At 48.9% G+C, this 27,123-nt stretch overlaps 1 protein-coding gene across 1 annotated transcript in view; it reads left to right on the top strand.

The window, feature by feature from the left end:
* The window catches only part of ELP3 (elongator acetyltransferase complex subunit 3), a 112,359-nt gene extending 91,362 nt beyond the window's left edge, over positions 1-20,997 (top strand). The window contains exons 14-15 of the mRNA XM_081001037.1: positions 135-216; positions 19,777-20,997. Of these exons, the coding sequence (XP_080857163.1) occupies positions 135-216; positions 19,777-19,853 (159 nt within the window). The 3' untranslated portion in view covers positions 19,854-20,997. The remainder of the gene's footprint in view (positions 1-134; positions 217-19,776) is intronic.
* Positions 20,998-27,123: the final 6,126 nt, after the last annotated feature.

Genomic DNA, 27,123 nt, shown 5'->3' with positions numbered 1-27,123 from the left:
GCCCGCAAGTACTTCTGTGACCTCCATTCCCCATTCCACCAGCAAGAGTTTTTTTAAACAAACTCCCTGCTAATCCCTAAATTACAAGTTCCTTGTGATCTTGAAGGCAAACTCACTTGTCTTCCTTCCTCTAGGGATTTGGGATGCTGCTGATGGAGGAGGCGGAGAGAATCGCGAAGGAAGAGCACGGGTCGTGGAAGATCGCCGTCATTTCAGGTACACCAGGCAAATTTACCTCCCACTTTTAACAGCAGGGGGGGCGGCTGCAGCAAAATTGTGCGAGGTGTCGCGCCCTGGCTCAACGCTGCCCCCTTGCAACACACTCCATTTCTTCTCCCTCCCATATGGTTCCCTTGCCCGCCCTCAGGTTTTCCAAAGACTTTCTCCTACTCATGTAAACTTTTAGGTTCTCCAAGACTGCTTGTACCAGGCTTCCTCAACCTCGGCCCTCCAGATGTTTTGAGACTAAAATTCCCAGCATCCCTGACCACTGGTCCTGCTAGCTAGGGATCATGGGAGTTGTAGGCCAAAACATCTGGAGGGCCTCAGGTTGAGGAAGCCTGGCTTATACCTCCCTCTTGATTATTTTATTTTCTGAACACTATTGATATCAGTCAGGTGCTTTTGCTGTACAGACAACCCTCGATTTGCACAGGACTTGCTTTCCAGGTCATTGCATGCAACGGCAGAGCACACATAACCCCCTCTGACCCCTTTTCCGCCACTTCCAGGTCACTGCAATGCACACATGCATTGTCACTTGCCACTGGGCGTGCGCAAATCAGTCATTAACCTGTACTGTCCGGCACCTGCTAAAAACATTCCTGTTTAGGCAAGTCTGCCCAGGTGGCGCTGTGGTCTAAGCCTAGGACTTGCCGATCAGAAGGTTGGCAGTTCGAATCCCCGTGACGGGGTGAGCTCCCGTTGCTCAGTCCCTGCTCCTGCCAACCTAGCAGTTTGAAAGAACGTCAAAGTGCAAGTAGATAAATAGGTACCACTCCGGTGGGAAGGTAAACAGCATTTCCGTGCGCTGCTCTGGTTCACCAGAAGCGGCTTAGTTATGCTGGCCACATGAGCTGTATGCCGGCTCCCTCGGCCAATAAAGCGAGATGAGTGCCGCAACCCCAGAGTTGTCCACGACTGGACCTACTGGTCAGGGGTCCCTTTACCTTTTACATGTGCAGATTAGCTCTCTCTGAGGCACTTAGCCTGTGTCTGGAATATGTACCCTTTCCCTCTACAGCAATGATGGCCAAACTTGGCCCTCCAGCTGTTTTGGGGACTACAACTCCCATCACCCCTAGCCAACAGGACCAGTGGTCAGGGATAATGGGAATTGTGGTCCCAAAGCAGCTGGAGGGCCAAGTTTGGCCATCACTGCTCTACAGGAAGAGACTCCTAGAACTTAATGCTCCTCCCTGCCAAACACAATTCTCAGGGAACAGAAAACATCTTGCAGTCATACCTCGTGTTGCATTAGGTTCATTTTGCGTCTTTTCGGCTTGTGAACACAACAAACCCGGAAGTAGAAGGTGTCCTTTTATTTAAAATGCATCTCTGGGTTATTTGTGGGGCATAGGAATTCATTCATTGTTTTCCCTTCAAAATATAGTCTGCCCCCCCCCCCACAAGGACCAGCCCCCTGCTGAAAAAGTTTGCTGACCCCTGTCGGAGAATCCCGACCAGAGGTTGCCTGAAGCTTTCCTCAAAGGCGTGTTCTGATCCTTCCCATGAGTTTTAGACTTGCGGGGTGACACTCGTTGAAAATGAAATGAGCAGGGAGTCTGTCTCCCTCCTAACGCGGCCACTGCGCTCGATGAGTTCTATTGGGGATGAGAACGCTCCATTTGGCTAAAAAGCACACCGTGACAGAAAGCAGAGAGGAGCTGTTAAGCGAAAGGGCTCGTTTCTCCGCTGACTCCAATTTGAGACTGTATCTGAATGAACTGGGAGGAAATTGGGTAACCGTTCTCTCCTTGTGAGGTTATAGGCATGGCAAGGGTCTCGTTCTAATGCTAATATCGCCAACCTAAGCATGCACCAGAGGGAAATGTTAAAAGGGGAATGTTGCTCTTCCCCAGTGGGGGAGCGGGGAGATGCAGCCGCAGTGTGAGCTCTGTGTTGAGCGGGCTTCTTTAACTGCCTGCTTCTTTGAGCGAGCACAATATTCCCAACCAGACGGTTGCGTGTCTCTTCCGCCCCGAAGCGATCAGGATTCAGAACTGGGCTCTAAGAACGAAAAGGGAAAGAGAGTCGGTCAAAGAGCCTTCAAAGAATAGAGGCTTTCCAGCTGTTACCTGGGAAATGCAATCTAAAACGCTCAACTTCCTCCGTGGGGTTTTATCATAAATAAAAATACAGGCAGGGTTGCACTGGCGGAGATTATCTGGCTTTGTTAATTTCAGGAGGCGGGTGGCTTGCATGGGACATTTTCTTTTCTTTCCTTCCTTTCTCCAAACCGCCTTTCTGAGCATTCACAAGGCAGCAGCGAAATTATCGTGGCCTCCCTCACCGGCCAGCAGGAGCAGAAGTCTTGATTCATACATAGACATATGCATATACAGAGAGGAATGGAGCCTTCGTCTGCACCCTGCCTTTGAAAAACAGCCAAATCTGCTTGGCCAGGGGCATGGCGCTGGTCTCCCCTGCAGAGAGTTTGCTTTGCCTGTTGGATTCCTTGGCGCGAGCTACAAACAATGCAAATTGTCAGCTATTTAATTTGTCGGCTGGATGGGTGGTAATCTGCAGGGACCGTTGGAGGGACCGCAGATCATTGTATTTTATGCATCGGGACTCAGATGTTAAGAACACAAGAACATGACAGTTGCTGGAAACCTTAGGCAGGGAGAAAAGGCTCTTGTTCTCGGGTCCTGCTTCTGGGTTTCCCACAAGGGGCATCTCTTTGGCCACTGTGAAAACAGGATGTTAGACTAGGTGGCGCATTGGCCTGAAACAGCAGGCTCTTCTTGTGTGCTTATAGGTCAGCCTTCCCCAACTTGGGGGCCTCCAGATGTTTTGGACTACCACTCTCATGAGCCCGAGACAAGGATGGTGGGTCTCCAAAACTTCTGGAGGGCACCGGGTTGGAGAAGGCCGAGACGCGATGCGAGCTGAGGGATCTCCATTGCCCATTTGGACTAGCTGTCTGTGAACAGAGCTGACGACGGAGTAAATCTTTCCCCACCAATGTTTTTTCTCCCATTTGGACTTCGTAGACCGTCTTCCCTAAGTGCCCTTTTTTTTGGAAACTTGTGTTTTTCTTTTCAACTTCTTCCAGAGATGCCGGAGAACTGGTTATCCTTCGTAATTGTATCTCATTTGCTCCATAAAAGAAGCAAATAAGAGGAAGCTCTTGAGAGCTTGAGAGCCCATATTGAACCAGCGTGACACCTGCGTGGGCTGGCTTTGTGATAGAGACCCCCGTGAAGTCTTTTAAGTTCTTAACTTAGCCACACATCAGGCGATGGAAGTTCTCTCTCTCTCAGCCGGTGATCGTTCTGATTTGCCGAAGTGGTGGATCTTGTGGGAGGAGAGAGGGGGCACTTAGCACTTAGTGCTGGGCTGGAAAGGGGGCTGGCTTTCCCCCTTGAGTGCTTGTTAAAAGCTGCATTCTTTTGCCGAAGCAGCTTCGGTTGGTTGGAGGGGGAGCGGCGCTGTGACGTCTCGCATCGTTTGAAGAGACCCTCTAATCCCACCTCTGCCCTAAGACAAAGCTATCCCACTGACACATTTCCATCTACCCTTTCCTAGGCATTCTCCAAAAAAGAGGAGATTAAGGAGGCTATAGAAATTGTGCTTTTATAGCAGGGAAGAGAATGCTTGGATGGAAACCCAGAGGAGAAATCTCTGCGAGCAGGAAGTTCAATCTAAAACGAGGGCGGGGGCAAACCTTTGGGGTAACTTGCCGGCTCCGAATGTTTCCCCCCAACCTGTGTCTAGTGCCTCCCCTTCTGTGGTTTCCAGCCACGGGTACTCAGAAGCATTGCTTCCTCCCGCCATGGAGCCAAAGCACGGCCATTCTGCATGTTGTCGTTGTGGGTATTTGTATGTCTTGATAGACAATGGAGCGCACCTCCAGGGGTGAAGTCAAACAACTGCGTTAGCAGCAGCAGACTGACCTCCTGCAAACCTGGGCAGTGTGCATGGAGGTCCTGGGCTTCCCAAATGACCCCCCTCTCAGCTTGGCTGATGTTGTCCATAGGAAAGCAGAACAAGATGTTTGGCACCAGCTTGGCTGCCGTAAGAAGGTGTACAAGGCGCCATCCAGCCCCCTGAAGGACTCCATTCCGGATTTGTGTAGGGTTTACTCCTTAGCCTTTTCCTCTCCTGAAGATGTCCTGAGATGGCCCTTTCATTCCTGGAGTTGTCTAATCCTGGCCCCCCTTGCCTAATGCTGCTCTAGATCTTTGCCCCCTGACTCCCATAGGCCCCTTTTGCAACTCCCCAGCCCCTAGGACTCCCCAGCTGAAAGGATGACCAAAAGGAGCGGCTAGGCACGGACCAGGACTGCCCTTTGCCCCCTATCTCTCACCTTTCCCCATTGAAAAAAAAAATGCTTTCTGCATGCCATCACTCCCCGATAAGAGACTTAGGTCCAGCAATGTTTGCAACATGCTCCTTAGTCATTTCGAAGATGTTTAATGCCTTCCTATTTTATGTTGGGTCTGTGCGTGAGCCGGTGGTGGTGGGGAAGGGAGATAAAAATATCCTCCCCCCCCCGCTCGCCGTCATTTCAATGACGTCCCACCTCTCCTGTGGGGCAGCGTTGGGGCAGGGGGAGGGGGGCCCGCCTTGCCAGCGTTGCGCTTCTGTGCCGCGAATTAATTACCACGTAGCGGGGCTGATCAGCTTTCCCCCAGACCAGATTTCGATTTGTGTGCCGTCAAGTAGAAAATTAACATGGACACAGGCCAGAAATGCTGAATGCCTGAGTGGGCACTGCAGCCGCCGGGTCTGGGAAGGAGGGGAGGACTCCGGGAAGCGATGACGTCCGAGCTGCCTGTCCCTTCGTTGGCCAGCTCCTTTGAGAAACAAAAGGGGGAAATTGAGCTGCGACAGGACTGAGGACTCAGCTCTCCTTCCTGCCATTGAACCTCGGAATATCTGTAGCTCGGTCGGCCAAACATGAGCCTCTTAATCTCAAGGGTTGTGGGTTCGAGCCTCACGCAGGGCAAAGGATTCCTGCAGTGCAAGGGGTTGGACTAGATGACCCTTGCAGCCCCTTCCAGCACGGCAGTTCTGTGGTTCTGTGTTCGTTTTGGGTGGTGGGGGGCAGAGGGAGGCATGCTGCGCACGCACAAGCTCTCTGTTGGAAGAAATACAGTGGTACCTCGGGTTAAGTACTTAATTCGTTCCGGGGGTCTGTTCTTAACCTGAAACTGTGTTTAACCTGAAGCACCACTTTAGCTAATGGGGCCTCCCGCTGCTGCCACCTCGCCGGAGCACGATTTCTGTTCTCATCCTGAAGCAAAGTTCTTAACCCGAGGTACTATTTCTGGGTTAGCGGAGTCTGTAACCTGAAGCGTATGTAACCTGAAACGTATGTAACAGAAGGTACCACTGTATGCCTCATATTATTGTTTAGTCGTTTCTGACTCTTTGTGACCCCATGGACCAGAGCACGCCAGGCACCCCTGTCTTCCACTGCCTCCCGCAGTTTGGTCAAACTCATGCTGGTAGCTTCGAGAACACTGTCCAACTATCTCGTCCTCTGTCGTCCCCTTCTCCTTGTGCCCTCCATCTTTCCCAACATCAGGGTCTTTTCCAGGGAGTCTTCTCTTATCATGAGGTGGCCAAAGTCTTGGAGCCTCAGCTTCAGGATCTGTCCTTCCAGTGAGCACTCAGGGCAGATTTCCTTCAGAACGGAGAGGTTTGATCTTCTTGCAGTCCATGGGACTCTCAAGAGTCTCCTCCAGCACCATAATTCAAAAGCATCAATTCTTCAGCCGATCAGCCTTCTTTATGGTCCAGCTCTCACTTCCATACATCACTACTGGGAAAACCGTAGCTTTAACTATACGGGCCTTTGTCAGCAAGGTGATGTCTCTTATGCCTCATAAGAACATGCAAAGACCCCTGCTGGATCCGGCCAGTGGGAGCCCATCTAGTCCAGCATGCTGTTCTCACGGCGGCCAACCACAGGCCTCTGGGGAACCTGCGACCAGGATTCGAATCCAAGAGCAACCCTCCCCTCCTGTGCTTTCTAGCAACTGGGATTCAGAAGCATCGCCGACACTGGCCATGAAAGTGGCGCATAGCCACTGTGGCTCGGAGCCATTGATAGCCTTAACTTCCAGTCCTCTTTTTAAAGCCATCCAGCACGGGCTCCTGTGGGAGGGAGTTCCATAGTTCAACTATGCATTATGTAAAGGAGCGTTGCCTGAAACCCTGGAGAGACATTGCTGTCTATCAGGGTTGACTACCTGCGAGGCTTCCTTCCTGCTGAGTCCGTCCCTGTGACTCCCCATGGAATGACAAAGCACACATGCAGTTGCCTCACTCCTCACTGTCCCTTCTTCCCAGTACTGGCTTTCCAGGGCCTCCTCTGCTTGACTGATCCCTATTATTATTATTATTATTATTATTATTATTATTATTATTTTAAAATTATTAATTTTATTAGTATTCTTCACACAACAACAACAAAAAATAACAATACACAAAACACAAAAACAAGCATACAAAAAAAATCCAAATCTTACAAATTAATAATATAAACACTAAAAAGAAAAACAAACATTGACTTCCACCAATCCCACAGCACCGCCTTTACCTCTCATTGTGTCTTCCTGTTTTCCTTGTCATCTCTATCCTAGCATCTAGATATAAATCCCTCTGTCTTATCCTTTGACTTCACAAGGTTATTCCAGACTCAGCCAGATTTCTGTCCTCGAACCTTGGCTTTTAAGGTATTCATTTAGGCACTCCCATTCCTTTTTCGCTTCGCTTTTGGGCTTTTGTCGTCTTATATCTGTCAATTTGGCTAATTCTGAATATTCTGAAGGCTTACATAACCATTCTCCCCTAGTGGGTAACTGATTCCCTTTCCAGTACTAAGCCAGCAGGATTCTTGCTGCAGGTGTCGTGTATAAGAAAAATTAAGTTTTAAAATGGGGGATCAAACCCGGGGTCTTCTGCATGCAGAGCCGATGTCCTGCTATCACACCCCTTTTTCCTCTCGTAGACCTGCCGTGTGGTGTAGTGGTTAGAGTGTTAGGCTAGTGCCTGGGGGGACATGGGTTCAAATCCCTGCACGGCCAAAAAGCTCACTGGGTGAGCTTGGGCCAGTCACTGCCTCTCTTAACCTGGCCTACCTCACTGGTGTGGGGATTAAATGGGGGCGGGGGGAGGACCATATACTCTAGGCCAGCAGTTCTCAACCTGTGGGTCCCCAGATGTTGTTAGACTACAGCTCCCATCATCCCTGAGCTCTGGCCTTGCTGGTTAGGGGTGATGGGAGTTGTAGTTCAACAACATCTGGGGACCCACTGGTTGAAAAAGGCTGCTCTAGGCTTTCCCAAACTTGGCTCCCCTGATGTTTTCGGACTACAACTCCCATCATCCCTAGCTAGCAGGACCAGTGGTCAGGGATGATGGGACTTGTAGTCCGAAAACAGCAGGAGACCCAAGTTTGGGAGACCCTGATATTCGCCATCTTGAGCCTCTTTGAAGTGGACTAAAGGTAAAGGGACCCCTGACCATTAGGTCCAGTCGTGGCTGACTCTGGGGTTGTGGCGCTCATCTCGCTTTATTGGCCGAGGGAGCCGGCGTACAGCTTCTGGGTCATGTGGCCAGCATGACTAAGCCGCTTCTGGCGAACCAGAGCAGTGCACGGAAACACCGTTTACCTTCCCGCCGGAGCGGTACCTATTTATCTACTTGCACTTTGACGTGCTTTTGAACTGCTAGGTTGGCAGGAGCAGGGACCAAGCAATGGGAGCTCACCCCGTCGTGGGGATTTGAACCGTCGACCTTCTGATTGGCAAGCCCTAGGCTCTGTGGTTTAACCCACAGCGCCACCTGCGTCCCTTGAAGTGGACTAGAAATGCAATAAATAAAAGGCAAATAAATAGAAATAAACTTCCTCTGTAAGAAGGAAGAGCTAACGATGGAAACGTATGGTATGGATTTTGAAATGGCAAACAGTTTACGCTCGAATTTTCTACTTCATTAAAAGGGAGCTTAACAATCAGCATCCTGACATTAATATTTGGGCGTCGGGGAGGCTGGGCGCTCTGCCCATCTGCAGGCTAATTCCATCTCACTTAGGCTTTTTGTTTTATTTTGGTGGGGGTGGGGGGCCTGCCATCAGCACCGCTCCGGACGCATCCATTAGGTTTCCTTTTGTACATTGGAAACAATCTCGGAGCCACCACAGAGCTCCAGATGGAGCGATTACATCTCATTGGTCTCCTAGAGAGACGGCGATATTTCATTAATGACTCCGCAGCCGCTCCGCCTCACCCCAGCTGCATCGGTTGGGTGGTGGGAGTTGCTGCTGCAGTAGGGAAAAAAAGAGGAGGAGGAGGGAGGCTAGAATCATAGAACTGTAGAGTTGGAAGGGACCCCGGGGGTCATCCAGTCCAGCCCCTGCAACGCAGGAATCACAACTAAAGCATCCATGACAGATGGCAATCCAAGCTCTTCTTAAAAACGGCCTCGGCCCAGTATACCTGAAGGAGCGTCTCCACCCCCATCGTTCTGCCCAGACACTGAGGTCCAGCGCAGAGGGCTTTGTGGCGGTTCCCTCATTGCGAGAAGCAAAGCTACAGGGAACCAGGCAGAGGGCCTTCTCAGTGGTGGCACCCGCCCTGTGGAACGCCCTCCCATCAGATGTCAAGGAAATAAACAACTACCTGACATTCAGAAGACATCTTAAGGCAGCCCTGTTCAGGGAAGTTTTTAATGTGTGACATCTTAGTGTATTTTTGGTCTTTGTGGAAACCGCCCAGAGTGGCTGGGGAAACCCAGCCGGATGGGCGGGGTACAAATAATAAATTATTATTATTATTATTATTATTATTATTATTATTATTATTAAAAACCTCCAAGGAAGAAGAGCCCACAACCTCCCGAAGGGAGACCGTTCCTCAGTCGAACAGCTCTTACTGTCAGAAAGTTTTTCCATATACAGTGGTACCTCTGGATACGAACGGGATCCGTTCCGGAGCTCCGTTCACATCCAGAGCAGAACTCAACCCGCGCCTGCACATACACGGGTCGCGATTCACCGCTTCCGCGCATGCATGTGACGTGGTTTTGGGTTTCCCCCCAAAAAATTTTTTATTCATTTTATAACACAAATAAACAACACAAACAGAAAAACAAACAATACAGATTCTTATCTTATCCTTTTTTTTCTAAACATTGTTAGGTGGGCTTCCCCAAGTCCCCCCCTATCTGATTTTCATTTTACCTCATATTTAGCAGTTTACATACCATAATTTCTAACCATTTTTTTTTATCACACTTACTTTAGCCATGAAAAACCTTCACATTTGTGGACATGTGAGAAAATGAAAAGAAAAAAAAAGGGATATGATTTACAATGAATTGAAAAAACTGTTCAAATACACTTTCCCCAAAAAAGCTTTTTTGCTGGGATTGATAGGAGATGAAATAAGAACAGCAAACCAGAGATTATTCATGTATGCCACGACTGCTGCCAGAATCTTAGTAGCCCAAAAATGGAAAACTCAGGAATTGCCAACATTAGAGGAGTGGCAGGCAAAAATGGTTGAATATGTGGAATTAGCAAAACTGACCCCCAGGATCCGTAACCAGGAGGAAACAAAGTTCAGAAGAGAGTGGAGTAAATTTTTGGAGTGTATAAGTAATAATTGTAGAAGTTTAAAGACTGTAGTAGGATTAAAATAAATCTTACGATGTGAATAGGATGTTATTAAGAACCTGCAAAAAATGAAGATTAATATGAAAGCCTGTTGAAGGGAGGGAGGGAAGTCTGTGCTCAATAGAGCGCCGAGAAAATAAGTGGACACATGATGGTAGAATTTTAGTGTATTTATTTTGTTTATGTTAAAGAAAAGTCAATGAAAAGCATTTTAAAAATAAAATAAAAGAGGATTGGGCAAATTCATGGAGGAGGAGAGGGCTATCGATGGCTATTAGCCAGGATGGGTCTACTCTGCCTCCACAGTCAGAGGCAGCGATCCGTCTGATTGACAGTTGTTGAAAACCACAAGAGGGGAGGCTCTCCTTGCATTCTTTGGAATGCCTCTGAGCATGTTCCAATAGACTTTTTCTCATCGCTGAATAGTGAAGACCCCACACGAGCACGCAGCCAGGGCAGCGGCAGCCAAGAGAGAAGCCTTTGCATCTCCTACGTACTTGATGCTGACGAAACATAAGTACGTAGGCAAACCGGAGAGTAATCTGACTTCTGTAATGAAGTCTTTCCTGCTAAGAGGATTAGACAAGGTCGTGGAGGAGAAGGCAGTGTGCTCCCTTCCCATGTCAGAGGCAGGATATTCCTGTGAATGCAAGCCGCTGTGAATCGCATGCAGAGAGAGCACTCAGTTTCCCTTTGGAACATCTGGTTTGGCCACTGTTGAGAACCAGGGCTCAGCAGATTTTTCAGCAGGGGGCCGGTCCACTGTCCCTCAGACCTTGGGGGGGGCGGACTATATTTTTGGGGGGGAAATAAACGAATAACTATGCCCCACAAATAACCCAGAGATGCATTTAAAATAAAAGGACATGTAAAAACACGCTGACTCCCAGACCATTCGCGGGCCAGATTGAGAAGGTGATTGGGCCGGATCCGGCCCCTGGGCCTAATAATAATAACGATAACAACAACAACAACTTTATTTATACCCTGCCCTCCCCAGCCAAGACCGGGCTCAGGGCGGCTAACACCCGATATAAAAACAAATTGATTGAAATACAATTTAAAAACAAGATTAAAATACAACATTAAAACATTGAAATTAAAATTAGTTTGCCTACTCATGGTGAGAAGAAGATGCTGGACTAGTTGGGCCCTTAGCCTGGTCCAGCAGACACTTCTTACCTTCTCATCCACCAACCCTCAAACTAAACATGTTTCATTCATAAAAGAGAATGAGAGAGGTGTGTCTATTTTGGAATGATTAAGGCTGTTAGAATCAGAGAATTCTAGGGTTGGTACACCAAAAGGCCATCCAGTCCAGCCCCCTGCAATGCAGGAATCTCAGCTAAGGCACCCATGACTGATGGCCATACAACCTCCGTTTAAAAACCTCCAAGGAAGGAGAGTCCACAATCTCCTAAGGAAATCCGTTTCAGTGTCAAGTAGCTCTTCCTGTCAGAAGGTTCTTCCTGATGGTGAGTCAGAATCTCCTTGAAGCCATGGGTTCGAGTCCTATCCTCCGGAGCAGGAGAAAACAAGCTTGTTCCACCTTCCATGCGGCAGCCCTTTCAGTATGTTGATGTTTAGTCGTTTAGTCATGTCCGACTCTTCGTGATCCCCTGGACCAGAGCAGGCCAGGCACTCCTGTCTTTCACTGCCTCCTGCAGTTTGGTCTCCAGGCTTCAGGTTCCTTTCGACCTGCTCTTTGGGGCTGGCGGGGGGAAGCCCACCACCAGCCCCAAAGTGCAGGTCAGGGAGCAGCGGAAAGGCGCAGCGGAGAGGCTGCTGCCATAGTTGCACGTCACTTCTCCAGCCGGGAGAGGGTCGCGGGGCTATGGCGTCTTCGCTCCATAGGACACACACACATTTCCCCTTCATTTTTGAAGGGGAAAAAGTGCGTCCTATAGAGCGAAAAATACGGTAGTTTTTTTGATGCTGAGCTTCAGACCATATTTTGCGCTCTCCTCTTGGATTCTGGTAGTGAACCCTGCATATTATTTAAAATCTCAGCGGGACTGTGTGCTTAGACCTTGGGCAAACCATCTTCAGATGATTATGATTGTTCCACACAGTTCTCTGGGTGGACCCTGAGCTTCTCACTGCCTAACAACCCTAAACCTCAGTGGGGTTGTTAGGGTAAGATGAGTTGCTCATTGCGCACAGCACTTTGTATGCTGACGTGATAGAGAATAAGTTCCCCTTTTTATTTATTTATTTATTTATTTATACAACAAGAAAAACACACACACAAAAAACACAAATACCAAATTACACACAAATTACAAAAATAACCATAGACACATAATTTTCTTGGCAAACACAGCTGTGGGCTGTGTCTGCTGAGGTTTGCCTAGGATGGAGGAGAGAGGGAGTGAGCGTAGAAACTAGCCTCCTGCACAAAGGTAAGATTGACATTTGTTCCCCTGCCTGCTTCTGCCTCTGGCCCTGCCCACCGCTGGCGTGTGGCCCCCAGAAAGCCTCACAAAAGGGAATCAGGCCCTCGGGCTGAGAAATGTCGCCCACCCCTGTGCTGTAGATCTGTAGATGTGGATTTAAAAACTTGAAATAAAAGGGAAGGAAGGAAGGTGCCTTCTCTCCATCCTTGCATGAACAAGGCAACTTGATCCCGAGTCGTTTTTAAACCGGCGCCGCGAAATCTCCCGTCCCTCGAAAACCTGCCTTTTTTGGCAGCCAGCAGCGACTGTGTGCCAAATCCGTCCTGTGACTTCCCCACAGGCACATTATCAAGGTCAGGTCAGAAGGTGCTGAGGTGATCAGGCCTCTGAAAATGCTTTCTAGAGCTCTGTTCTGCTGCTCCAGAGAAGCGGACACGGAGGAATGGATCCAAACTACAAGAAAGAAGATTCCACCTAAACATTAGGAAGAACTTCCTGACAGTAAGAGCTGTTCGCCAGTGGAATTTGCTGCCAAGGAGTGTGGTGGAGTCTCCTTCTTTGGAGGTCTTTAAGCAGAGGCTTGACAACCATATGTCAGGAGTGCTCTGATGGTGTTTCCTGCTTGGCAGGGGGTTGGACTCGATGGCCCTTGTGGTCTCTTCCTACTCTATGATTCTATGATTCTATGAATAAAACATCTATTGGTCTTAACACTAAAGACCCAACTTCCCGTCTATTCCATATTTCAAATTCATATTACGTATTGCCAATACAAAAAAAAAGAAAAAAGAAAAAAAAAGAGAATAAGTTCCCAATGTGGTGGCTGCAGTGTGTATGTGCCGGTGGCGGTAGGCCTTGAACCTGTTCTGTCCTCTCCTGTGGGGTAAGAAAACACTCCTCAGTGATGGGGATATGGTAGGCTTCCCCCTCGCAGAAGCTGAGGTTCCTGCATTGCAGGACTAAATGATGCTTGGGATCTCGTTCGACTCCACAGTTCCATGATTCTATTAAAACCATCTTCTTCCACATACTGAATGAGAATTCCACAGGAGCGGCAAGGATCCCAATTGCTAAAACTGGAAAAAAGGAACTATGCCAACAAAAAAGGAATGGCAAGATAGAGTATATTGAACTGGCTAGATTAACAGAGGCAATTAGAGATCACACTAGACAAGAGTTTCAAAAAGCATGGGGGAAATGCAGAGAATACTTCACAAAACAGTGCCCTAAAATACATACCTGGACTTGTTTCGATTAATGTCTGCAGAAGACTTTGTTATAATTAGAAAAATCTTAATAATTATTCATAAAGGAAACAGTTTATACGAAGTAAATAAGGAGACCAGATGCAGAATAAAAGAAGTCTTTTATTTGGTTGTTTGTATTGTTGTATGTTATGCTCACTGTATGTTATGTTCATGTTTAATAAGGGTAGATTTGTGTATTGGGGGGGTTGTGTTATCCTGTAAATAAAATTCCAATAAAAATTATTTTAAGAGAGAGAGCGAGAATTGCAGCAGCAAAGGCGCAGAAAAGGCTAATAGGATGCCCTTTTCATTGACCGCCACTTTTTGCCTGATGCTCGAGTGTGCGTCACTCAGAGAGGCGAATATACCTAACTCTCTGCTAAGTCTGCATTTTGCTGAGCCACAGGATTTTGAGACCTTGGATGAGTAGGGCATGAACGCAACTCAAGGCAGGCGTAGCTTGAGCCTCCCCAGGAGCGACGGTTTGCTTGGAGGGTTTGTCGTGACCCAGCAGGGACCCCAAAATTTTGGCGGCTGCACTTTGCAGAGGCAGCCTGACTGACTGGAGTGCAGTCCAGTGGTCAACATTGCAGTGCCCGTTCTCCTTCCTGCATAAAAACCCCAGGGAATGGATTTCAGGGCATATGATACAAATGAGGAACCTGCAGCCTTTTCCTCTTCCAGAGCTACAGTCCCCAGAGCTCCCTGGGAAAAGAGATGGATTGCTCAACGTCTCTAGGAATTGTAGCTCTGGGAAGAGAAGGGGGGGGGGGCGTATCTCCTAACAACTCTTAATGAACTACAGCTCCCCGATGAAGTTGAGTTTTGGAAGATCCAGCATGGATAATAGAAAGTACTTCATACAAGCCTGGGCAGTGTGTGTGGAGGTCCTGGGCTGCCCAGAAGAGAATACAGTGGTACCTCAGGTTAAGTACTTAATTTGTTCCGGAGGTCTGTTCTTAACCTGAAGCACCACTTTAGCTAATGGGGCCTCCTGCTGCTGCCGTGCCACCAGAGCCTGATTTCTGTTCTCATCCTGAAGCAAAGTTCTTTTTTTTGTTTTAAAGATATTTATTAGAGTTTAAGTATTACAAAAAGAAAAGGGAAAAAAAAATACAAGCAATGAACAGTTACAAAACCTCAAAGACAAAAGAAAATACAATAAAACAAAACATCAACAGTGCATCAAAACATAAAAAAAAAACAGAAACATTTAAAAAACACAAACCTTTAAAAAAAAAAGAAGGGGGGAAAAGAGAAAAAACAAAAAAGAGACCCCGTATTTTCATATCCTTATCTTTCATTTGCTTATTTCCTCGACTTCCTCACACCTCCTTTTTTGTATTCTAGTTCAATTAATTGTTCCAGCAAGTCCTTTCCCTCTTTCTCAAATTTAGTTCCATAATTTATCTTAACACAATTTAACCTTAAGTTTACACCTTTACCCATTGTCAGTCTATTCATACTTAATTCTTTATAACATTTCTGTTAAAGTCATATAACTTCTTTCCAGCATCCTTCTAACATTCATTGATTTTACAATATTTCTGTAAATATACTTTAATTTTTTTCCAATCTTCTTCCACCGACTCTTCTCCCTGGTCTCGGATTCTGCCAGTCATTCCCGCCAATTCCATGTAATCCATCAGCTTCATCTGCCATTCTTCCCTGGTAGGTAGATCCTGTGTCTTCCAGTGCTTTGTGATAAGTATTCTTGCTGCTGTTGTGGCATACATGAAAAAAACTCTATCCTTCTTTGGCACCAATTGGCCTACCATGCCCAGGAGAAAGGCCTCTGGTTTCCTGAAGCAAAGTTCTTAACCTGAAGCACTATTTCTGGGTTAGCGGAGTCTGTAACCTGAAGCGTATGTAACTCGAGGTACCACTGTACAACCCACTCACCCTCAGCCTCACTGGTGTGGTCCAAAGGAAAGCAGAGCAATATGTTGGACACCAGCTTGGCAGCAGGAGTTGTCAGAAAGAGGTGCCGTACAACTGCCTTAAGGACTCCACTCCAGATTTGTGTAGGGTTTACTCCTTAGCAACAACAAACAAACCTATGTTCACGTAAAGCATACTCATGAGACGTAACCAGCTGTGTTCATAGATAAATAAGATATACTATTCATAGTATCAAATTGTATATTTCAGCAGAAGTAACTCATAAAGTTCAACAAACGAACAAAGCAGAACACCCAGTGGATCAGATCATTCTATCGTCAGTTCATGCATAAGGTCCATCCGTGTAATGGTGTCTGTTCCACCTGTCTGTTCATAAAGTCCAAACCATCCACATGAAAGGTTGGTAAAGGTAAAGGGACGCCTGACCATTAGGTCCAGTCGTGGCCGACTTTGGGGTTGCAGCGCTCATCTTGCTTTATTGACGGAGGGAGCCGGCGTACAGCTTCCAAATCATGTGGCCAGCATGACTAAGCCGCTTCTGGCAAACCAGAGCAGTGCACGGAAACGCCATTTACCTTCCCGCTGGAGCGGTACCTATTTATCTACTCGCACTTTGACGTGCTTTCAAACTGCTAGGTTGGCAGAAGCAGGGACTGAGCAACAGGAGCTCACCCCGTTGCGGGGATTCAAACCGCCAACCTTCTGATCGGCAAGTCCTAGGCTCTGTGGTTTAACCCACAGCGCCACCCACGTCCCTTATGAAAGGTTGTTATAGTTCCACAAAATCCTTTCACAAAGCCTTCTGCTTCGTTTGTTTGTTGAACTTTACAAGTTACTTCTGTTGAAATTTACCATTTGATACTATGAATAGTATATCTTATTTATCTAAGAACACAGCCAGTTACGTCTCATGTGTTTTTATTGGGTTTACTCCTTAGCCTTTTCTCCTCCCAAATATATCCCTCAAGGCAGTGGGTACAGGTTGTTCATCAGGGTTTACTCCTGAAGCCTTTCTCACTGCCGTAAGGCAGTGGAAGCTCAGCACCAGAGTTTTCCTTTCCCTAGATGGGCTGCCTTTCCAGGTGGACACGCCCCACCTGCCCTTCCCTTCCCTGTACAGTGCAGGTGCAGAAACCACCTTCATGATGATTGGACCCACTCTGTCTCATCTGCTCAACCTGGCGGAGCCTGTCTTTGCACACAAGCGAAGCCCCCAACTCACCAAGGGCTTGAGATCCATTGGCTGCGTGCACCTGGTTTAGCCAGCCAGTTGAAGCTGTAGGTACTGTATTTTTCGCTCTTTAAGATGCACTTTTTCCCTCCTAAAAAGTAAGGGGAAATGTGTGTGCGTCTTATGGAGCGAATGCATGCTGCGCGTGGCTAAGCCAGAAGCCAGAACAGCGAAAGGGAGCGTTGCGCAGCGCTCCCTCTTGCTGTTCTAGCTTCTGGCTTAGCCGTTGTGCAGCCTCTTCAGGGCAGCGGGGAGCCTTCATCCCACTGCCCTGAAGAGGCTGCGCAGCTATCCCAGAAGCCAGAAGAACAAGAGGGATCGGTGCGCACCGATCCCTCTTGCTCTTCTGGCTTCAGGGAAAGCCACGCAAAGCCTCTTGAGCGTAGCGGGAGCACTCCTGCCTCTTTGCTCTTGAGGCTTTGTGTTGCTTTCTTGTTTCTTGTTTTCCTCCTCTTAAAACTAGGTGCGTCTTACAGTCGGGTGCGTCTTATAGAGCAAAAAATACAGTAAACTATGGATGAGGCAGTGATGGCCACCAACTTGGATGGCTTTAGAAGAGGATTAGACAGATTCACGGAGGAGGAGAGGACTATGGGTGGCTGCTAGCCAGGATGAAAACCACAGGAGGGGAGAGTTGGCCATGAGATCGAATCCTGCCTGCCTTGGGCCTGGGCCTTCTTATGTTCTTAGAATTCTTTGGTGGGAATGTGATTTGCTGTAATGGGTGTTGCGAATGCGGCCTAAGAGGGAGGAAGCTGAGAGTTCGTTGCCTTAGGCTTGTAACTAAGATGGAAGTTTGGGGCTGGCTGAAGGTGGGCCGAGTTTGGCGAGGCAGCGCCCTCTCTGCCCTGACCGATCGGCCTCCGCCAGGATAAAGCTCTCGAACAAACTTCCTGCGAGGGGTCCTGGAAGCCGCTGTGCTGCTTTCAGCCCGGCAGGGGTTTGTGCAGCTGTTGTTTATCCTGTAATGGTTCTGCCTCTCCGCTGGACGCTAACGGAGAACCGCGTTCGTCGCAAGCGGGGCTTAGCCAAGATTTGAGCGCGGCAGGATCTGATTAAGGAGCAGAGGAGAGGAATAGGAGGGAGGGAGGGAGCCTTTGTGGGAGACAATTGTGTTTTGCAAATCCCCTTCCCACGCAAGGAGTGGGTGGGGGGGGGGGAATTAATTGTGGCCTCCGAACGCAGAAGTGCTTCTGGAGTGGAGGTAAAGGATGAGCTGTGTGGGCTCCGGAGAGGCCAGCCGGCGCTCGGGACTGCGACCGAGCCTCTTCAGTCCTCCATAATGATCTGGGCTCCTTCCACAGATTTACCACTCCTTCGCTTTTGTTCAAAAAACGAGAGGTGAATCCGGGTTCAAGTCTCTCCCTCTCCCCCCGCCCAGTTCATTTCATTTCCCCTAGCCTCAGTGGAAGCCCAGAATGTGCATTCGGATGTTTTGCAGTTAAAAAAGAGGGCACTTTTTCTTGCAAACGGAAGGCGGGTGGGTGTTTTTGCATGTGGAAGCCTGAACTGTGGTAGGGCGCGTTCTTCTAGGCACAGAAAGCCGCAGGTTCAGTTCCCAGTTTTAAAAGATGTCGGGTGGCAGGGCAGGGCAGGGCAGATCTGGGGAGCGCTTCTGCCAGTCAGAGTAGTGTTGTGTTCACTACAACTCCCATCAAACCCAGCCAGCACTGTTGTGGTCCGAAACAGCTGGAAGGCAGCAGGCTAGGGAAGACTGGAGTACCGTAGAATCATTGCAAGGGACCCCGTGAGTCATCTAATCCAACCCCCTGCTATGCAGTAGACATTACTAAGTTGGATTTGCATATTGGGAGCAGCAATGGAAGAGGTCAGATGGGCCAGATGACGTGTTGATTCCAAACTGGCTTATCTTCAGCTTGAGGAAATAATCTCAAGTAAGTTAGGGTGGTCTCTATCAGGCATAAGAAACTCGGCCCTCCAGATGTTTTGGTACTACAGTTCCCATCATCCCTGACCACTGGTCTTGTTAGCTAGGGGTGATGGGAGTTGTAGTCCCAAATCATCTGGAGGGCCGAGTTTGCCTATGCCTGGTCTCTGTGGAGCATCTCTTGGGACACCCTCTATGCAAGTTGGGATACTGTCACAGAGCGTGCCTGTTAGTACACCATGCAGTTCAAAGTTGGAATGACCTCTTTATTGGCAAAAACACCATCTCCGCAGACTCAGCTAAGGGTCAGACCTAATGAGCACAGCAGCTCATTCCCTGTGGGTCTTACGCCCTGAAATCAGTTGCCGAAACTGAATGTCCCCTCCTCCCCACAGCCGTCTAAGTCTCCTCCAGGGCTTTTTCCAAGCAATTGGAGACTGTGCCTGCATGAAGCCAACCCCTCCTCTGCCCTTTTCATGCCTCTTCTGGCACTGAGAGATGGGTGCAAGGGAGCTTGTTGCGGCAGGAGGGGGAGACCCCTGTGACTCCCCGCCTGACTCATCTCTGCCTCTTAGTCTGCCTCCTCTCCTGCTTCTTCTTCTGCCTCTGATTCTGAACTTCTCTCTGCCACCGACTCTCCTAGCTCACTAAGCCCTGTTACTGTCGGAATCTGCGTTCGACCGAGCTGATAAAGCTCATCCTTCTCCGGCCGAGTCCTTCGGAATCGCCCTTCGACGATAATTAACGACCTGAGCCTTTGATAAGGCTCCAGGCACATCCCCCATTCAGCAGAGAATCAAAGCAGCACACGGAAGTGATGAGATTTATGGCTACATCACTATGCTTTATTTCTTACTACGCAGACAGAAAACACATCCTCTCTCTGTGAAAGACAGAGAGCAACTGAACAACAAAGGAAGAAGAAACCGTCTCCCTGAGACTTCCGACAGTATGGAATGTCTCTGGAATGTAAGCAGAGTCTTGTGACTCTAAGCAAACAGTGGCAAACAGAAACTAACAGTTAACCCTTCTGCTTCCGATGTCTCCTTTCCCCAGTCTCCTCCCTCTTCTCCGACTGCTCATCACTGTCCCGCCACCACTCCCTGGGCTCTGATCCTTCTTCCCTTAGTGGTTTCCCAACCGCCGCCTCCCACCATTCCTCTGCGTCCAACCAGTCCATGACGGATACCCTCTGTGGAGCATCTTTTCTTGCACAGACTCCTTGCACTTCCACTGACCCATTTCCCCACTTTTGCTTACAGGTGTGGGCACCAGGGACTACTACAGGAAGATCGGCTACGAACTGGATGGGCCCTACATGGTGAAAAGGCTGGACTGAGAGAGACGGGCGGAGCTGGGAGCATTCAAGGCCGTGTCTTTGAACCTCGGTCCTCTTGAGGCCTCCAGGCAGAAGGGGAACGGCAACCTCCTTCTGCAAAAGCCTAGTCTCTGGGAGTACAGCCGCCTGCAATTTGAAACCTGCCTTTTTGCACTCAGCGGTGTCCCATTTTACACCAGGATGGTCCCGTCCCCCCATTTCTAATGAACATCGCCCTTTTTAAAACGATTCTATGGTTTGTATTGGTTTTCATACATGAACACCTGCTTTTATCAGCAGGGGCCTTCAAGAGGAGTAGAACCTTGAGGCAGAGATCTTTTATCAACTTGCCTTGGGCTGAAGAGTGCATACATTCGCCATTTTTTCCCCCCTCTGCCAGGGAGGACTTAAGAGGATAATTTTGCTTGCGTGCACCTTGCTCTCTTGAAGCTGTTTGCATCTGATTGGCTTTCAACCCTGCCTCTTGTCCAGAACTCCAGGTTGTGAGCAACCCTGACTCATCTGCCCTCTCTGCATTGTGGGAGCTTAAGACCCCTCTGGGTTGTTGTTTTTCGAGGATTCTGCCCGGTTTTAGCAGTTTGGCTTCTTTTGTTTCAACACGCTTGTCAGTGGCACATCTTTGCCTCGCAAGGAGAGAAAGAGGCAGCAATTGTAACATGTGCTGCTTTCAGAATCCCACGGTGCAGAAAATATGCAAACAGTGCCAATGTCCATCGTGGTGTCGATATCTGCAGCCTCTTCCATCAGAGGAGAGTCAGCATCATTTTACAAATTCCCTCCCCCCTCCTCGGGGGGCAGGGACACCAAAGAGGAGGGGATCCTAGATCCAAATGCAATAGCCTCTCCTGGATAATGTAAGCTATATATTTTTTCATATTTGCAAAAGAGCAGGACTGCTTTGTCCTCATGCACTTAGAGCAGAGGCAAGGCCCCTCCAGATTTTGTGGGGCTCAAACTCCCATCGATTACGGCTGGTGGGAGTTGTAGTGCAGTAGGTCTCTCCCCCCGCGCCCTTGGGTCGACGCTAAGGTTCTCTGTGGTTTGCATTCATAGACGCCACCAAAGATGGAGATCGGAGAGCCAGCTTGTGAAAGATCTGCAACCTCTGCAACGCTCCTGCTAATAAATACCTAGGTGTTTGTTTTTTTGCTGTTTGGCTGTGTCTTTACAAACTGGGAGTTGGGGATTTCATCTACAGGGGCAAGGATTTCACCCCAATCTCTGTGCACAAGGCAAAAACGGGTGTGCGTTCTCCTACTTTCGCTGGGGAGGGGGGCGTTTCACAAGATGCTGCGTCTCTGTGTTAAAGGGCCTTTTGCAATATCTGTTAAAGCTTCATGAACTAAGAAGAAGAAAAAGAAGTTGTTCTATTTATACCCCGCTGTCCCCAGCCAAGACTGGGCTCAGGGCGGCTAACACCGGGTATAAAAACAATTGATTAAAATACAACTTAAAAACAAGATTAAAATACAACATTAAAATGCAGCCTCATTTCAGTAGAAACGCAAATCAAAAACTTTTTAGGGATGAAAACATCAAGTCTTCACCAGGGATAACTATCCAGACTGGTCCTACGTGGGCCAGAAAAAAGCCAGGGAAGTCCCCAAATAGGAGTTCCATCACAGAAGGAGAAAGGAAAGCGGGGAAGGGGATCAGATTGATTCCAAGCCAAAGGCCAGGCGGAACAACTCTGTCTTACAGGCCCTGCGGAAAGAAATCAGATCCTGCAGAGCCCTGGTCTCATGAGGCAGAGCGTTCCACCAGGCTGGAGCCAGTGTTGAAAAGGCCCTGCCTCTGGTTGAGGCTAATCTGACTTCCCTAAGGCCCGGGACCTCTAGGATGTTGCTATTTGTGGACCTTAAGGTCCTCCGCAGGGCATATCGGGAGAGGCAGTCGCATAGGTACGAGGGTCCTAGGCCCTCCACTGACCTGCTTCCACTGACAGCACAGCTTGGTTGGAACCAAGGCATCTGGACAGGTGGGTGAGGAAGCCACAGGAGGGGAAGTTGCTGGAAGCCACAGGAGAGGAGAGATGCTCTTGTGCTCAGGTCCTGTGTCCTGGTTCCCCTCACGCATCTGGTTAGCCACTGTGAGAACAGCATGCTGGACGAGAGGGACCGTTGGCCTGACCTGGCGGAGTCATTTTATGTTCTCATGTCCAGCATCTGGCTTGCACGGAAAAATGTCCTGCTCCCGTTCTAGCTAGCAACACTAGAGAAAGCCTTATCTCTCTGTGCACGGGGCATCGGGAGAGATCTTTCCAATTGGAGGGAGACAACGGACAGCTCAAAGGTCTGATTTGATCCGAGTCAAACTTGAACCCGCACAATATTTGCTCTATCGAAGTGCCTCGCAACCGAGCCCTGTTCTCAAAAGGGTCGTGGGCTGGATAATGCTTTTAGTGGCCGCCAGGTCCCTCCAATTATTGCCTTCTCTCTTAAAGTCATGCATTGCATCTTTGCCTCTGCCAGCGCCGCCCCCTTTCTTTGGGGCTGATCCCCCTCCTCGTGCCCACTTAACCCCCCATAGCTGCCTCTTAACAAAGGAAAGGGCTTTGTCTGAGCAGCAACAAATGCGGAGGCCTCGACCTGTTTGACTTCAAGGAGGAAGCAGCGGCGGGGAAACGGTCCCCTTCCTTCTCCGCAAAATGTCAAGGTTGCTGTTTTGGGCCGCCAGGGCATTGGAGCATGGTATCTCATTTGAGGGGGGGTCAGAGGTGGCGCTCTCTGCCTCTCGCTCTGCCTTGATGGAATCAAGCACATGGAAACAATGCAGTTGTCCTCAGCACAAGCACAAAAGGGAGAGCATGAGACGCGCCCCGCCAGATCACGCCAATTTCCCATCTAGCCCACCATCTCTTCCTAACAGTGGCCAACCGGATGCCCCCAAGCAAAGCCTGCAAGCAGGTTCTGAGGGCAACAGCCACTCTCTCCGCTTGTGGTTCCCAGCAAGTGACTTTCAGAAGTGTGTTGCCTCTGACAGTGGAAGCAGAGTGTAGCCACTGTGGCTGGTCGCCATAGATAGCCTTCTCAGGCCAAGTTGGAGCCTGGGCTGGGCCAGTTGTTGGCCTCAGGTTCTCCACCCATGATATAAATCTTAATTTTGGGTTGAGTCCCAGGTTTTCTGTGAATGCAACTCCACTGACGTGTTCCTTCAACTGCAGGGAGTGTGGTGGTTATTTATAGCTTTGTTGTTGTTTAGTCGTGTCCGTCTCTTTGTGACCCCCTGGATCAGAGCACGCCAGGCACTCCTGTCTTCCACTGCCTCCCGCAGTTTGGTCAAACTCATGCTGGTAGCTTCGAGAACACTGTCCCACCATCTCGTCCTCTGTCGTCCCCTTCTCCTTGTGCCCCCCATCTTTCTCAACATCAGGGTCTTTTCCAGGGAGTCTTCTCTTCTCATGAGGTGGCCAAAGTCTTGGAGCCTCAGCTTCAGGATCTGTCCTTCCAGTGAGCACTCAGGGCTGATTTCCTTCAGAATGGAGAGGTTTGATCTTCTTGCAGTCCATGGGACTCTCAAGAGTCTCCTCCAGCACCAGAATTCAAAAGCATCAATTCTTCGGCGATCATTCTCATCCCAAAAACGTGGTCAGACTTTCCAGAAAAGTGGTAAAGTGGTTGGTTGGGAGCATGGGGGGAGGGAATCACTTCCCGTGTTTTCTCTTGGGGTCCCTGCCAGGTCTCAAGCGCACCAAGGGAAAGAGGTCTCTTGTTCTGGGGAAGGCAAGGCTTGATCTGATCTAGTGGTTCTCAGGCTTTTTCCTCTGCCCAACACTTTCAGAATGAGAATCTGCTCGCTCCACACCGAATGTTTCATTGATAAGAAATACATTGGGAAACAAAAACAGTGCACTGCAGCGCTTGATTTCTAACACACAGCACAACTGCTTTATAATAGGCTCATGGGGCACCCAGAGAGCATGAAACAATGCAGCTACGTAATCCCTCCCAAAATATGATTAGAAACGAGCCTCTTACATATGTACCTTAAGTAGGTATGCAAACTCATTGAGAGGTGTGAGCTTGCTTTTGCCAGGCAATCTCATTTGAATTAGGTCTAATTTGAGACAAACTCAACTCATCAGCACAAAGAAGCCTTTCTCTTTTCTGATCTTTAGACTAGACTATACTGCACTGAAATGTTTAGATGTTTCTTCGATTGTCCTTGAATCTCCCCGTCACACTTGCCATCCTCTCCTGACACACCTGTGTGGCGTGCTGCGCCCTTTGAGAACTACTCATCTAACCTTACAAATTTGACAGCTTGAACTTGGCAGTTTTTCCTTGCATGTCTAGAATTCGTTCCTTGTGGTCTTTAAAGCATCCTGCAAACCAGCACAACAATTTTAAACAGGTGACTTCCAAGATGCTTGTCAAATTCTCTTGACCGTGCAGCTATTGAAGGATTGCCATGAACACACGCACACACACACACACACACGCACACACACACACACCTGCTTGTTGTTTCCTTTCTCCTATCAGGCCAGTCATTTGTTCTGGTGTCAGTAAACAGCAGGACCTGCCTCGGTTCTGCCACATAGTAAGCAACCATAAAGTGAAGAATGGAGAAAATTAGCGTGAGCTCCTACTGGCCCAATGGTACCCAGCTCTTGAAAACAACAGCAGGGATCAGTCCCTGCACATCAGGCCCCCACAGAAGCAAGAAAAAAGGATGCCTGTCTGGACCATTGCAAGCGCCACCTGCCAGGTTTCACAAAACGCTTCAGAAAGAGGTGTTTTCTCCCGGGTTTCTCTCTGGGTTGCCTCGCAGAGCTGTGAATGAAAAAGCCTCAGACAAGCAAGCGCTTGCCCAAACCAACCTCCTGTGCAATTTTGAAAGAAAGCAGGGCAGCTGATATCTAAAGCAAAAGGGCTTTGTGGGGGGAAATTCCCTGGTGGGGTTCAAGCGCCAAAATCCCAGTTAGACTTTATTCCATAATTCAAGGAGTATGCAAGAGCTTTTCCATTAGGACACACACAATATGGAAAATTGTTGTTGTTTTGTTTAGTCGTTTAGTTGTGTCCGACTCCTCGTGGCCCCATGGACCACGCCAGGCACTCCTGTCTTCCACTGCCTCCCGCAGTTTGGTCAAACTCATGCTGGTCGCTTCGAGAACACTGTCCCACCATCTCATCCTCTGTCATCCCCTTCTCCTTGTGCCCTCCATCTTTCCCAACATCAGGGTCTTTTCCAGGGAGTCTTCTCTTCTCATGAGGTGGCCAAAGGATTGGAGCCTCAGCTTCAGGATCTGTCCTTCCAGTGAGCACTCAGGGCTGGTTTCCTTCAGGATGGAGAGGTTTGATCTACTTGCAGTCCATGGGACTCTCAAGAGTCTCCTCCAGCAGATATGGAAAATAGGTGCCAGCAATTTCATCCTCCAGCTAACCTCCTCCTACAACCTTTGCTGACCCTGATGGCTAGGTGCTGCCTCCACTGTCGGACGCAGGATGCTTCTGAATCCCAATTGCAGGGAATTGCAGCTGGAGAGAGTTGCTATTGCGCTCGTGTCCTGCCTGTGGGTTTCCCATAATGGGCGTCTGGTTTGCCGCTGTGAGAACAGGACGCTGGACATGCCTTTGGTCCAATCCAGAAATCAGGCTCTTCTTTTTTTCTTGCAGGAGCAAAGCCTTTGTTTTTGATGTTACGCTTGTCAGAACTAGATCCCTATCTTCAGTTCCCATGAGCGTTGCCTTCTGCAACTCAATCTGACCAGGCAGCTCTCTCTTGAAAGAAACACAAAGTGAAGACAAATGTAAGGTTCTGCACTAAGGCAGGAAGAAGCAGTTGTACAAATATAAGATGGGGCCCACTTTGATTGCCAGTAGTGCATGTGTAAAGTATCTAGGGGTCTTGGAAGACCACAATCTTAACATTGTGATGCAGCAGCAAAAAAGCCACAAATGCTATTCTAGGCTGCATGAACAGATGAAGGGAAGTCATAGTCCCACTCTACATACTGTGTCCAATTCTGGGCCCCACAATTTAGTAAGAATGTTGGCAAGCTGGAACGTGGGCAGTGGAGGGCAACAGATATAATCAAGGGTCTTGAAGCCAAGCCTTATGAGAAATGGTTCAGGGGCTTGGGTGTGCTTACCCTGGAAAAGAGGAGACAGAGATAGGGTAGCCATCTTCAAATATTTGAAGGGCTGTCACATGGAAGAGGGCACAAGCTATGAGGTAAGTGAAAGCCAAGTGGTTCCAATTTGCCAAGTGGAAAAAATCCTACCAGGCCACTCAACAGCAACTAACCAAAGTCCATAGCAAGGTCAAGAGAGGTGAAAACCTAAAGAGTGGGAGGGTGGGAAAACCGGAGTAGCTGGAAGCGCAAAAATGAGAGAGCTCCCAGCTGCGTCCTGCTTAAATTGGGCAGGCCACACCTCCAGACTGACCAGATTGGTCGCCTGGGCAGTGACACAGCAAGGAACCCTCCAATCGTGCGGGGCTGACCCCACACCCTGGGTGCATGGAGGGGTAATGAGAGCCTGCAGCCCTACCTGCTCCCTAAGGAATTGGCTCTATCAAAGGCTACCAACCATGATGGCTCTGCTCTGCCTCTGCTGTCAAAGCCAGGGGTCAGCAAACTTACTGCGCCTCGGGCCGGTGTCTCCAGCACTGATCGTGCAGCAGGCCAGAGGGCGGGGGAGCGTGTGCCCATACGTGTGCGCACACGCTATTTTTGGCGCACTTCCGGGTCGGAGAAGCACCGGAAATAGCTTGTGCGCATGTGCACAGGCCTCCTCCGACCTGGATGTTCATCGGAAACCGCATGCGCAAATAATGTGCATGCGCACAAGCTATTTCCAGTGCTCCTCCAATCTGGAAGTGGGCAGCCACGCAGCGCTAGTAAGAGCGGGCGGTGGGGGTCGCCGTGGGCCGGATAAACAAGTCCCTCGGGCCTTATCCAGCCAGCGGGCCTTAGTTTGGGGACCCCTGTTCAAAGACATCAATGCTTCTGAAGATCAGTTGATGGAAACAACAGAAGCGCAGAGATGCTCTTGTGCTCAAGTCCTGCTTGCAGGTTTCCCAGCTGGGCATCTGGTCGGCTGCTGGGAATGGGATTTTGGGCCAGGTGGGCTACTGGCCTGATCCTGCAGGCTTGCCTTCTGTTCGTAATTTCATTATACAGTGGAACCCTGGTTTTCGAACGTAATCCATTCCGGAAGACCGTCCGACTTCCGAAACATTCGAAAACTGAAAGCGGGAGCCTCAATTCAATAGGGAAACTCAAAACGGAAGCTGCGTTGGAGATTTGGGTTCCGAAAAACAT

Source organism: Podarcis pityusensis (genome assembly GCF_964106645.2).
Source record: "Podarcis pityusensis genome assembly, chromosome: 3".
Classification (NCBI taxonomy): Eukaryota; Metazoa; Chordata; class Lepidosauria; order Squamata; family Lacertidae; genus Podarcis; species Podarcis pityusensis.
The sequence above is the reverse complement of the archived record's forward strand: the minus strand, read 5'-3'. Positions and strand labels throughout refer to the sequence as shown.